The sequence below is a fragment of the Rhinichthys klamathensis genome, unplaced genomic scaffold, assembly GCF_029890125.1.
Source record: "Rhinichthys klamathensis goyatoka isolate OS25496 unplaced genomic scaffold, OSU_Roscu_1.1 h1tg000014l_1, whole genome shotgun sequence".
Classification (NCBI taxonomy): domain Eukaryota; kingdom Metazoa; phylum Chordata; class Actinopteri; order Cypriniformes; family Leuciscidae; genus Rhinichthys; species Rhinichthys klamathensis.
Window position 1 is genome coordinate 1114661 of NW_026606566.1, and position 12673 is coordinate 1127333.

A 12673-nucleotide genomic window follows, 5' to 3' on the forward strand; every position below is an offset into this window, starting at 1 on the left:
TCAACATAGCTGAAATATATGTGTGTGTGTGTGTGTGTGTGTGTATTTCTTTTCAGAGGAGTCCAATAAGAAGCACCCCTTCCCCTGCCCCACCACGTACCGCAGCGCCCTGACCCACTACCTGGACATCACGAATACTCCACGCACAAACGTGCTTTATGAACTGGCACAATACGCCACTGACCCCAAAGATCAGGAGAACATGCGGAAGATGGCCTCCTCCTCACCCGAGGGCAAAGTAAGCATCGCCGTCACCAGAGCCAAAGGCTAGAGCCAGAGCTAAATTGCTCTCAGTTTTACGCCAGTCATTCAGGAACATATTGTGGTAAAATGACAATATTAGAGCTGTAGTGTTACCGATAACAGGTCAGCTGTAGCAAAAGTGGGGCAAGCTTCACTAGCTATGTGTCCATCCACCTATTTTATGCACATTTTGATATTGCATAAAAAACACCGCTGAATGGAAGCGGCAAATGCACATACATTCTAATATTAATAACTTTTACCGATAAGAAGAAATGCGCATAAACTACGATGGATTTACCAAATAAATCCCTCTGTGCGCAACAAAAAACTCACAAGTCTTTTGGTCCCACTTTATATTAAGTGGCTTTAACTACTATGTACTAACATCGAACTTAATAATTTGATACAATGGACTTACTGTGTACATACATGTTTTTACATTGTACTTATATTTTAAAAATACCTGCATGTAATTACAGCTGTAATTAATTTATGTAATTAGAGCTGTAATTAATTTATGTAATTAATACATACAGTAAATTGACCCTAACCTTACCCGTGTCACACCTCAATAGCAGCAATGTGTTTTTACAATACAACATTATAATTAATGTTTAATGGTGAACACGATTAGCAGATAGGCTGTTGATTCATTAAGTGATAGACTGTTGTCTTACCTAATCAGTTTTTTCAGCGTACCGAAGACGCGTACTGTGTCTTGTGTGAGGCAAATGCAGGGTGGGCTAGATTGTAATTATGTTGTTGTGCAATAGCTAACAGTGTTTGTGACATTGTCGTTGTCATATCGCAGGCATTGTACCAGAACTGGGTGCTGGACTCAAGTAGGAATATTTTGGCTATTCTTGAGGATTTGCCGTCGTTGCGTCCTCCCATTGACCACCTCTGTGAGCTCCTGCCGCGACTGCAGGCCCGCTACTACTCCATTTCATCATCCTCCAAGGTCAGACATTTCTACTTCACGTTAAAGACGGAATGTGGGACTTTTTGTATCTGTGTTTGCATTAACATTTCTACAAATGCTAATATTTAACTCATGGGTTACATTTCACTTGTTGAGCTTCTTTGATGAGCTTCTTTCCAGCAAAGACTGCAAATGAAAGCACTTCATTATATAATGCTCTATATAAATTACTCTGCTCTTACTCGCAGATGAATCTGACGGTTTGAGGCGTACTGTACGGTGGCCGAGAAGTGCAAAACAAACCACAATTCCCAAAACAACAAATTTATAAATGCAATGGGAAGACTAAAAACAAATTAACAAATCAGACAACACAACGACATATCTGAAAACAAATTAACTAGTCAGAAAACACAACGACAAGTCAGACAAAACGGAAAAGGAAGGTATAGTGGCGAATGGAATACTGACCGCTGATTGGACGATACATCTGTCAATCAAGACATGCTTTCTGTACAGCAGACTGCGGCAGAAGAAAGTCGATTCGTGTGTGCATGTGTAAATATTAGAGCTGTCTATTTAACCGGCTAATTTAGTGCGATTATTATGGAGAGAAAAAAACTGTCCTACCACTATCTGGTTTGGTCAGACAAAATGATGACAGGTAAAGTGGGAGAGAGTAGCAAGAACAGCAGATTTAGCTTTTGATGCGGACGACCTGAGTTCGAGTCTCCCTCGAGTGACAAATTGTAATTCACAATATTAACTTCTTGTTTACTGATCTGTATAAAATTAATATCACATGTGGAAAAAACAGCACTCTTGCTTGTGTGTTTAACTATAGGCTACCATATTATATTAGACAAAAGCTCACGCAGGGGCATTGCCCCTGTATCTGGATTTTTAGGGGCATTATAACTGCATTAGTAGTGTTTATGTTTGTTTTTTGCAAAGTGAGTGACATACTCGATAATGTCAGCTCACAGCCTCGCACATATATAAAAAAAATATTATCTTTGACGATACAGCTCAGCTAATGTTTACACATGCACACGCGAATCGACTTTCTTCTGCCGCAGTCTGCTGTACTTTCTGCATGTCTTGATTGACAGATGTATCGTCCAATCAGCGGTCAGTATTCCATTCACCACATATACCTAACTTTACCGTTTTGTCTGACTTGTCATTGTGGTTTCTGATTTGTTATTTTGTTTTCTAACTTTTTAGTCTTTCCATTGCGTTTATAAATTTGTTGTTTTGTTTTCTGAATTGTGGTTTGTTTTGCACTTCTCGGGCACTGTAATACTGGTATAAAATTCAATAACAACTGGAAAAAATTTGGTTTTAAAACTTTTGACTGGTGAATAGGGGACCTATTATGCCCTTGGTGTTTTTTGGCCTGTACTAGAATAGGATCTCCTGCTTGAAGGTTCAAACACATCATATTTCTCTTATTCTCCATTGTTGCAGCTCCTCTCTTCCCAGTCTGTCAGTAACGCTCTGTTTAGTTCCTGTCTCTATGAAGCCCCTCCTTCTGAAAAGCACACTGTGCTCTGATTATTCGGCTGAAGCAGTGTGTTGTGATTGGTCGAGCGCTTCGAGTGTGTTTGGGAAATGTCCCGCCCCTTACCATAATCACGAGTTTCAACACACTACTAACTAACTCAACCAGGCCCCGCCCCTTTTATTCTGCGTATGAATTATTTAAATGAGGAACATTGTGACGTGCTCGTTCCCGGCAGAAACTCAAGACTACAATGGAGGCGTTTCAGGAGTTCAGAAACACTGACACTGATATAGAGAATAACTCCTGCTGGAGGGACTTAACAGAGCTTTTTCATGCTTAAAGAGCAACATTACACACACTAAAGAAAGATGAAAATGGAAAAAGGCATTGTAAGCACTAGCAGAATACCTTGCTCTAAGACTCTATGAATATCAAAATTACTTCTTTTAAATATTAAATCAAGCTAGATGTTTACATTTTCTTAAATAAAAGTGAGTAGTGCTCGCTTGTGTAAAATCACAATACTCGGGTTGGTTGCCAGAACTTAATGGTAATATTTGGGGTAATGGTGTATCGTGACACCAGAGAAGACAACAGAAAGATTAGGGGACTCCCCTTTTTTTTTACAGATCGGAAAACAGGAAACTGACGCTTATTCCCACCAATAGCATGTTTGTCGTCATTAATCTGCTTTGGATTCAACTTTCAGAAAATGACATATATATATAAAATTCTAAACAATCACTTCACAAATGATATTAATATTTTATTTAAAGTGAATAAATAACAATATTTGGATAATTTTTGGATCATTTAGCAATTTTTGTTGTTCTTGAGGTTCATTTAGGTAAATAATCATACATTTGCAAAACATGATTATTTTCCACCCTCACTCTGTCAGAAACGAGAAAAAGTTTTATTTTTCCGGCGCCTTTACATTTATTCAGATAGTATAATCAGAGGCCAAGAGGCGATTGGTTCTGGCAGAAACACACTGACATTGCATCTCTCTCTCCTTGTCACGTCACCGCTCACTCGGGCTACAGAACCGATAAGGCAACATGAGCCCTGTTTACAGCTGGTGTTAAGATGCGTTTGGTCGATCGGATCACAAGTGGACGATGCTAAACACAGGTGTAAACGGGGTCTTAAACGCTTTGAGCTCGTCCACTTTCAACCACTTCCAAAAGGTTGTTGAAAACGCATTAGACCGGATTGCTTTAGTAGTGTAAACGCTCATGTGGACGAATGTGTTCAAACAGCCACACAAGACCGTCTTCTCTCCGCCTACTGACCTAATGCGGAACATTATGAGAAGCGCTAGCCGGACGGGATTTAATCTTTGTCGTCTGAAGACCCAAGTTTGGTTTAAAGATGAAAAATGTACCAAGCACAATGTTCTCTCTCGCTTCCTGATCTCTAACACACACACTCACAGTGTTCGGCTGGTCTTGCGGCTGTCAGAGGAGAAACTAAAGCTGACGCTCTCCGTATGTTTTTCCGTCATCTCCGTGTGCGTTCATATGTGAATTGCATGAGTGCGTTTCATCCATTAAATCGAAAGATTTGAAAAAAGCCACACATTAACCCGCCCACAGACCCTCCCCTTGAAGAAATCAGGACAGAAGTGGTTGAAAATGGAAAAGAGGCGGATTAAAACACCAGGTTTAAACGGGAGTGTGTCTCCCTCGTCCACTTGTGATCCGATTGACCCAAACGCATCTTAATACCAGGTGTAAACGGGGCCATAGGTGTTAATGTGTTGTTGTGGAGGCGGTCAGTCACAATGTGGAGGAAGTAGAAAATGAGCCGTTTTGGTGGCTTGTGCCGTGGAATAATGAAATCATCTCCTCTTAGCAAGAAATCTCTCAAAGTCAAGAAGTTTCAGAGGATAAGAGGTTACACTTTAGTCAGTCAACAAAGCCGAGATGACAGCTGATCATCTGACCATCTCATTCAAAAACCTCATTCTTACACAGATTCTTGCTGCATTTCTGTTCATCCTGTTCAATCAATCAGCATGTTCTGGGGTATTTTCCGAAGGCTTAGCCCGTCCCCTTTGCTTGCCATGATTAATTATCAAATCTTCTGACTTGTTTTAATGGTGGTGTGCCACCAACTGGTCTATTTTTAAAGTGTGTCCATCAAAGAGCTTCTCATTACCATTTGGTGACTGGTACAGGTTTGAACTGTACCAGAACTGTTTCTTATGTGTAATAAAAATATACTAAACTTGCTCTCAACTAATTTTAAAAGTACCCCTTTAAAGTAGCGATGCACAAAAAACAATTATTTTACCAAAACACTGAAACCGAAATTAAAGTTTTCATTTAGCTGAAAACTTGCCGAAACTGAAAATACTATTTATTTAATAATCAATGAATTGATCAAACTTATTTAATGATCAACAAACATTTTAATTGCACATAAGGCAGTTTTTATATCAACTTTTTTATGTTACTCCAATTCTTTCATTTTGTTGTTGAAATATAAACAAGTGGTGGCGGTAATAAAAAAAAACAGACACATTTTCATGACGGATTCAAACATACATTAAATATAAAGGCATCAGCTTAAGTAAAAATATAATGAATTTTAATAAAGTGCATATATTTAGCAAAATACTCAGCTGAGTTATTTTCATCTCTATAACTGAGCACACTGCAACACAGAGCACACTGAAAGTCACATCCATTTGTGGTTTAATAAATGAACACGGCCACTTTGCTTTTATTTGTCTAATTAGACGCTTTACTATTAAAGGGCCCCATTATGCTTTTTCCGGATATTATCTTTGTAGGAAATCTCAGAAGTGAAGACTAGTATACGCTCCAGTCATCAAGTTCAACTGGGGATCTGGCCATTGTAGTTTTATATACATTTAAGGGGCATAGAGTTAGAGACAAAGCACCAAGGGTGACGACCTTAAACCATAGACTGTAAAAAATAGCCTTAAACAAAGCATGCAAATGAAGTATCCAGATATAGGAACCCGCCTCCAGTCAGCATAACTATTCAGAGAATGGGAAAGGGGCACCAAGAGCTATCAATGACAAAAGGTGAGAGTCTCAGTAATCCGGCTCATTTAACTTACAATAAAGAGAACAGGAACTGGCAGGAACATTGCTTATGTCAGGACGTAGGATCAGCAGATCTTAAACACCTTTCATGCAGTGTATAACATAGCCGTTTGTGAATGTAACATAACTGTGAAGTTTCAAAGATCAAAGTGCCCGTCAAATAAAGTTATTTTCTCCTAAAAGGAAGATTCCGAACTCCCTGAACCGAGTCGTCAGTAATTCCAGTCTCACTTCCTGTGTCAAACCTACGCAAAAATGTAACAAAATTGCATAATGCCAGCCTATGGTCTTCATTGGTTGCCCATGAACAATGTCTACTTCGAGCTTCAAACACTGTAGGTGTAGCTGAGGCCTGGAAGAGTTTGGCTTTTGTTGTCGACATGTCGAAAATATGCTGTTTTTTGCGCCAGATATGGTAATGGGCATTTTGTTTTTGACCCGTGCTATAAGCGTTAGACCAATCAAAACAGACTGAGTCATCTGACCAATCAGAGCAGAGCATAGTAGACCAATCACAACAGACTGGGCCATCTGACCAATCAGAGCAGAGCAGAGTGGACCAATCACAACAGACTGAGCCATCTGACCAATCAGAGCAGAGCAGAGTAGACCCTAAGAAAGGAGGGGTTTAGAGAGACTGAATCTTTGAATGAACCGTTTTCAGACTCTTTGAGAAATGAGGTGATGTGCAGTGCATATTATGAGAGAAATATAGTGTTTTTTGACCTTGAATTCATGTAAACCTCCAAAAACAAAATCAGAAACCTTTAAAATACCATAATAGGGTCTCTTTAAAATGAAATAATTGACTTTGTATGTTGTGTGTGTTTAAATGTTTGCTGCATGTGACAGGTCCACCCCAACAGCATCCACATCTGTGCTGTAGTGGTGGAGTACGAGACCAAGACTGGCCGTGTCAATAAAGGAGTGGCCACTAACTGGCTGAAGAACAAGATGCCCACCGACAACGGACACAAGGCTACAGTGCCCATGTACATCCGCAAATCCCAGTTCCGCCTGCCCTTCAAGGCCACAAACCCAGTCATAATGATCGGACCTGGAACTGGTATCGCACCCTTCATTGGCTTCATTCAGGAGCGCGGCTGGCTCAAAGAACAAGGTAGGAGTCGCGCAGGTCACGGATTTCTGCTGTTGTGTGCTTATTACAATCAGAAGAGGCAAGGGAGGCGGAGACATTCTCCTAAATGTGTTCAAAATCAACGCAACAACTGAAGTAATCGCATTTAACTTTTGTTCTAATTCATTTGCTTACTATGTGCATAAATCAGATGCATGATATAAAGCATATTGTCTGTTTTTCATATTTTTCCTTCACACACAGTAGCCCAGGTGAGTGTTAAACACGGCACGGATGTTAGCTACTGAAGTCGCTGAGTTAAAGGACGTTCCAACGTCGCCCTCACGTTGTTTCAAACCTGTATGAACACAAAAGAAGATATTTTGCAGAATGTGGGTAACCAGACAGTTGATGGACCCCATTGACTCCCATAGTCAACTGTCTGGTTACCCACATTCTTCAAAATATCTTCTTTTGTGTTCATACAGGTTTGAAACAACGTGAGGGCGAGTTGGAAATGTAAATGATGACTGAATTTTCATTTTTAAGTGAACTATTCCTTTAAGAGCAGGGAGTGATTTATGTTCTGGTCTTGTCTTGTTATGTGATTACATCAATGACACAGACGGCCGCTGTTGTACGAGTTTACCCAGTGCACGGATCTAATACTATTCCCGGTTAATAATTGCATCACTTTCACAGTAATATCACGTCAGGACTTCTCTTGTATCTTGTAACCTCACTCTCAGAAATGTTTAGTTTTTCTGGTCAAGGTTTTGCATTTGTTCTTCAAATGACTCATTTAAGTTTGTCCCAGACGTTGATGTAAAAACACAATACATGTTTCTACAGAAAGGCACAGTCTAGGTGTGTGATGTGACCGCTCTTTGACTGTTATAGAAAGAGAGAAGCCCAAACATATCAATAATAATATAAAAAAGCGTTACCTGTTGTATATTTCATGTGCAGTATATCATTGTAATATTTCACATTTACCAGTTTCATTTACAATACCCGTAATAGAATTGCATTGGCAGCCATGACAGATTCATACATACTTGTTTAACAACTATATTTACTTGCATATATTAAGAGCATAAATATAACCATTTGTTTTGTAGGGACGTATTATCTTTTTTATGTTTTTATAGTTTTTTATGTATCAGTATTGGGAAATGCATTACAACATTGCATTACGGTACTTCCTAAAAAAGTTACTTTGTTATTTTTTTGGAAAGTAATGTGATGTTTATCTATTTGTCAGCAGTGAGATCATATACTTTAAGTATATTTGTGTAATAATTTAACATTTGATTATTTAACATATTTAATTTGCAGGTTTGCATAATATTCTGAGTTTGCATATCAGTGTTTTTGTTAGTTTTAAGGAATCCTGAATGTGTTTCTCCGCAGTGAGATGAGTAAATGCCTTTCACATTTAGTCTAGCACTACAATAATCATCATGTTCACACAGCGCACACACGCACACCTCTGCACTTACTCCTGGTTTCTCTCAACATGGGCACAGGAGAGCTGGCAGTCAATACATGCGTCACTTATTTGAACATTTTTTAAAGTAATATGTTACATTACTAGTTACTCGAAAAAGTAATCAGATTGTGTAACTGGCGCTACTTGTAATGTGTTACCCCAACACTGATTGGGACTATTAGGATCTGCATTACCCACTGCACTAGTTTCAAAAACAATGGGAAGTTATGTGCAAATCCCTACTTTTGTAATCAACATCTTGATTTCCCATTTGTAGGTAAGGAAGTTGGAGAGACCGAGTTGTACTTTGGCTGTCGTCACAAGAACGAGGACTTTCTGTACCAAGAGGAGCTCGAGGAGTTTGAGAAGACTGGTGTTCTGACGGCACTCAATGTAGCTTATTCCAGAGACCAGGCACAGAAGGTACCGTAACACACACACACACACCTCTACGGTTATTTTGTCCCACTATCAAGTATGTCTCCCTAAAAAACTTTGTTAACATTAATTTTGTAATTGAGAGACAAAATATAAAAAAAGAATCCACACTTCCTCTCTGAACCCATCTTATATTTAATCAAAACCTGTAAACGTCATGGCATTAATACATCTATGAATGAATCACAGGAAAAGGGAGAGCTGTTCTGTTTTTATGAATTGTTTACCCATTCTCTGCATCACTTACTTTATTTGTATTCACACCCAGGTGTATGTACAACATCTCCTGAAGAACAACAAGGAGACTGTTTGGAAACTAATCCACACAGACAATGCCCACATCTACATCTGTGGGTGCGTATACAGAACGAGTCCGAAAAATCAAAAACATGTCGAGACATCATGAGACAGAGGCATCCCTGAAACTGCTCTAATGTTGCCCGTGATTTTCCCTCCCGCAGAGACGCCCGAAACATGGCCCGGGACGTGCAGAACGCCTTCTACGAGATCGCCGAGGAGCTGGGAGGAATGAGCCGCGCTCAGGCTGTAGATTACATCAAGAAACTGATGACTAAAGGACGCTATTCACAGGACGTCTGGAGTTAAAGCATTCCTGTTCTCCACATTCCTGATGTTGTGATGATTTTTATAAGGAAGAGTTTATATGTGTTTTGCTATCATCGTTCTGACATGTTTGTCTAAGAAAAGAAAACACTGACACACATTCCCTCATTCTAAAGTGAAAAAATTGTATTCAAAAATGTAAAAGACTGCATAGAATCACGATTTTAACATACTAATCGAACACATGTTGTGCATGGACCTTTGTAATGGTATGGGTTGTAAGCATGAAGAAACTTTAACTCACTGAAAAACGGTTCTTCATGGAGTTATGAGATTTTGACTGATATTTGACGATTTTCCTGTGAATTTCTGAAATATTTTGGAAACCTTCAGAGGTCATAAACAGTCCAAACATGCAGTTGTGCTGTGAAGGTGGATCACACTTGTTTTATTTTTTTGTAGTTCTCTAAAGCATTTAAACGTCTTTATTTCTTGCCCCACCTTTTTTTGAATTATGGCTGAATATGAATGTAACCATTTCAAACTGGATGACCCTCACAGATTTAATTAATCCTGGAAGTGCCAGAAATGCTCAACCCTATTCTGTTCTCACAACGACTACACTAGACGTAACAGACTTACTCGTTGTATCTCTAAGAGAGTGTGTTTATAATGCGGAGACACAGACAAGGGAACACATGCCGGTCTGAAGAGCTGATTGGTCAAGCTCGTGTGCCTTATTTACGGTGTAGTTTGCATTTTCATTAGTGGATCTTGAAGACCAGCATCGCTGCTGAAAACTTTACTATTTTGGGAGATGATAGAAAACTAAGTAGAAGTAGTTGTTGGTTTTTGGGCAGGACTTCATCAAGTTTTATATGCAACTATTGTTTCCAGTACATTACAACTCTTTAGGCATATCTGTGTAATGATTAAATTTTCAATTTAACATCACCTTTGTCCTTAACCCATGTTTGTTCACTTCCACCTGTCTGATTTGTTCCTCTACATGTAAGGAAAGATTTGTTGTCTATAATCTTAGAGGTAGTTTGCCTATTATAAAGGTGAAAAGTTGGACACACCTACTTATTCATTACTATTTTCCACATTTTAGAATATTATTAAAAGTCGTCAACACTAACGTGCGGAAGTGGGAAGTATGGAGAGAAGAAAAATGTGCGTCTTAGCAAAATGTATTTCATTGTTACCATTGTTGAGTTTCGCATGCTAAAAGTTGTGTGACACTGATATTAATATTGTCACGAGGAGGATTTGATCACCTCCATTAATGGTGTGATGTTTCACCATATAATTATGTTTTTGATAACATTACATTGTCAAATTTAGGTTAGTTAATAATGTAGTTTGAAGATTGATCACTTTTAAAAAAGCAACTTATTATTTCTCTTTGAAAACACAAATAAAAATTATTCAAACACCATTACACTGATAGAAATAATGGGTGGGTGGGTGATCCTCCACTTTACAGTGCAGGACTAAAACTGAAACAATCACAGATTCCTCAAATAATCAAGGTAAGTTAAAGGCCCACTGACGCTCCTTGAAACGTGTTTTCCAATGTGGAGACGCACTTCCACTGAAACAGGAAGACGGGGCGGGGCATATTGAGCAGCTCCTCCCCTTTTAAAAATAGCCATAGTGTTCCGCTTGTATCACAGCTGGGCCAGAGCCGCTGAGCTCGATAAAGCCGCATTTGACAGCCACCGTCTAATAGATTCCCCCTTTAGATTTAATATGAAACTGTCACTAAAGCAACACAGTGATGATAATCATGCGGGGGATGTGTAGTTTGTGTAGATGTGTCGTTTTGAGATGTATGTTGGTGCATGCATAGTCAAGTCACCTTTATATATATTGCACTTTTTACAAGATTGTTTCAAAGCAGCTTTACAGTGATAACAGGAAAATAATGCAACAGAGTTTGTTTCGGCTGTACAGCAGCTCTAGAGGAAATACAGTCCAGCTAAAGTAAGTTCAGTGATGGGTCATTTCTGTTGTAAGGCCTCATCGACACGACAGCCTCAACACTCTCGTCTCCATACCGGCGTGACTCCGATCTTCACCCAGATGAACTGGATGATATTCTGATTGTTCTGATCCAGTCTGACCTCAGCGTAATGCCTGAATCATAATCACACACTGTTCGCTCGTTGTCCAGAGGAGAACTGAGCGACTGAGCCTGGGTTCTCCCAAGGTTTATTTCTCCATTCTGCCACTGATGGACATTCGGTTCATCGGCACTGTCGCCTTTTCCACCTTTTTTCGCCTTTGTCGTCATTGGCTTTTGGCTTTCGGGTTGCCCTTAGTTGGTGACATTTAATTTAATATTCAACAATAATATTCATCTGCCTGCATTGACCCTATGAAGTACTGAACTGAGCTGGACGATGACATCATGGTTTTCTCCAGAGTGGCTATATATATATATATATATATAAATTAACTAAATTAATAACTTTTTTACAACAAGAATGAAACATCACTGAACTTAAGCTGGACTGTGACGCTATTTTCTTCTGGAAACAAACTTTGTTGCATTATTTTCCTGTTATCTCTGTAAAGCTGCTTTGAAACACTCTGTATTGTAAAAAGCACTATATAAATAACTGTGACTTGACTAGTGCAGTTGCTACACTGTAAAAATTTTTTATAATAATTTGGCACCTGTGTTTGCCAGAATAATTCTGTAAACATACATTACACATGTTATTTCACATGATTTTGTACAAGTGTCTGTTTATAATAAACTTTCATAAGTGAGCAGAAAAATCTAAACACGAATCTTACTCTTACCTGAAACAGATCTTTGCAGTTTCCGTGATTTGGCTCTATTTATTCATTTTATTTTTCATCGGAGACCACCCATATTGAAATTTAATGAGAGCATGCTTTTAGTGCGTAAGATTGGGGCACAAACGGTATAGTTCAGGTCAAAAACACATGAAGAGAAGCGTTAGGACAACATCAGCAATCACAGACATGCGCATCAGGACGGGATTAGACTTCTCCGAGAACTGTTTGCCAAAAACCAGTCGGTAATCTGCTCTGGATTTTTTATAGTGGTTGTCTGAGAAAAACACAGACATGGCAGATTCGGATTATTACTTATTTGAAATTGACCTATATGACATCCTATGGACATGAAATTCATCTAAATGTAAATGATCTCTTGGATGTGGCTGTTGTGGTTCGTGGTCATAGCGGCACCAACTGCTGCATTCAAATGACTTTGACAGTGCTTTTATGTTTATCCGTTTTAAAAGCCTATTCCCCGCAGTGCACAGGTGTCCTGAAGCCACCGGGTCCGGGATGGTGGAGCCACAGG

At 39.1% G+C, this 12673-nt stretch overlaps 1 protein-coding gene across 2 annotated transcripts in view; it reads left to right on the top strand.

Moving 5' to 3' along the window:
* porb (P450 (cytochrome) oxidoreductase b) overlaps positions 1 to 9369 on the top strand; it is a 37191-nt gene extending 27822 nt beyond the window's left edge. For both annotated transcript variants that reach the window (XM_056270795.1, XM_056270804.1), the window contains 6 exons: positions 57 to 238; positions 1058 to 1207; positions 6608 to 6875; positions 8603 to 8748; positions 9032 to 9117; positions 9225 to 9369. In XM_056270795.1, coding sequence (XP_056126770.1) covers positions 57 to 238; positions 1058 to 1207; positions 6608 to 6875; positions 8603 to 8748; positions 9032 to 9117; positions 9225 to 9369 — 977 coding nt within the window. The remainder of the gene's footprint in view (positions 1 to 56; positions 239 to 1057; positions 1208 to 6607; positions 6876 to 8602; positions 8749 to 9031; positions 9118 to 9224) is intronic.
* Positions 9370 to 12673: the final 3304 nt, after the last annotated feature.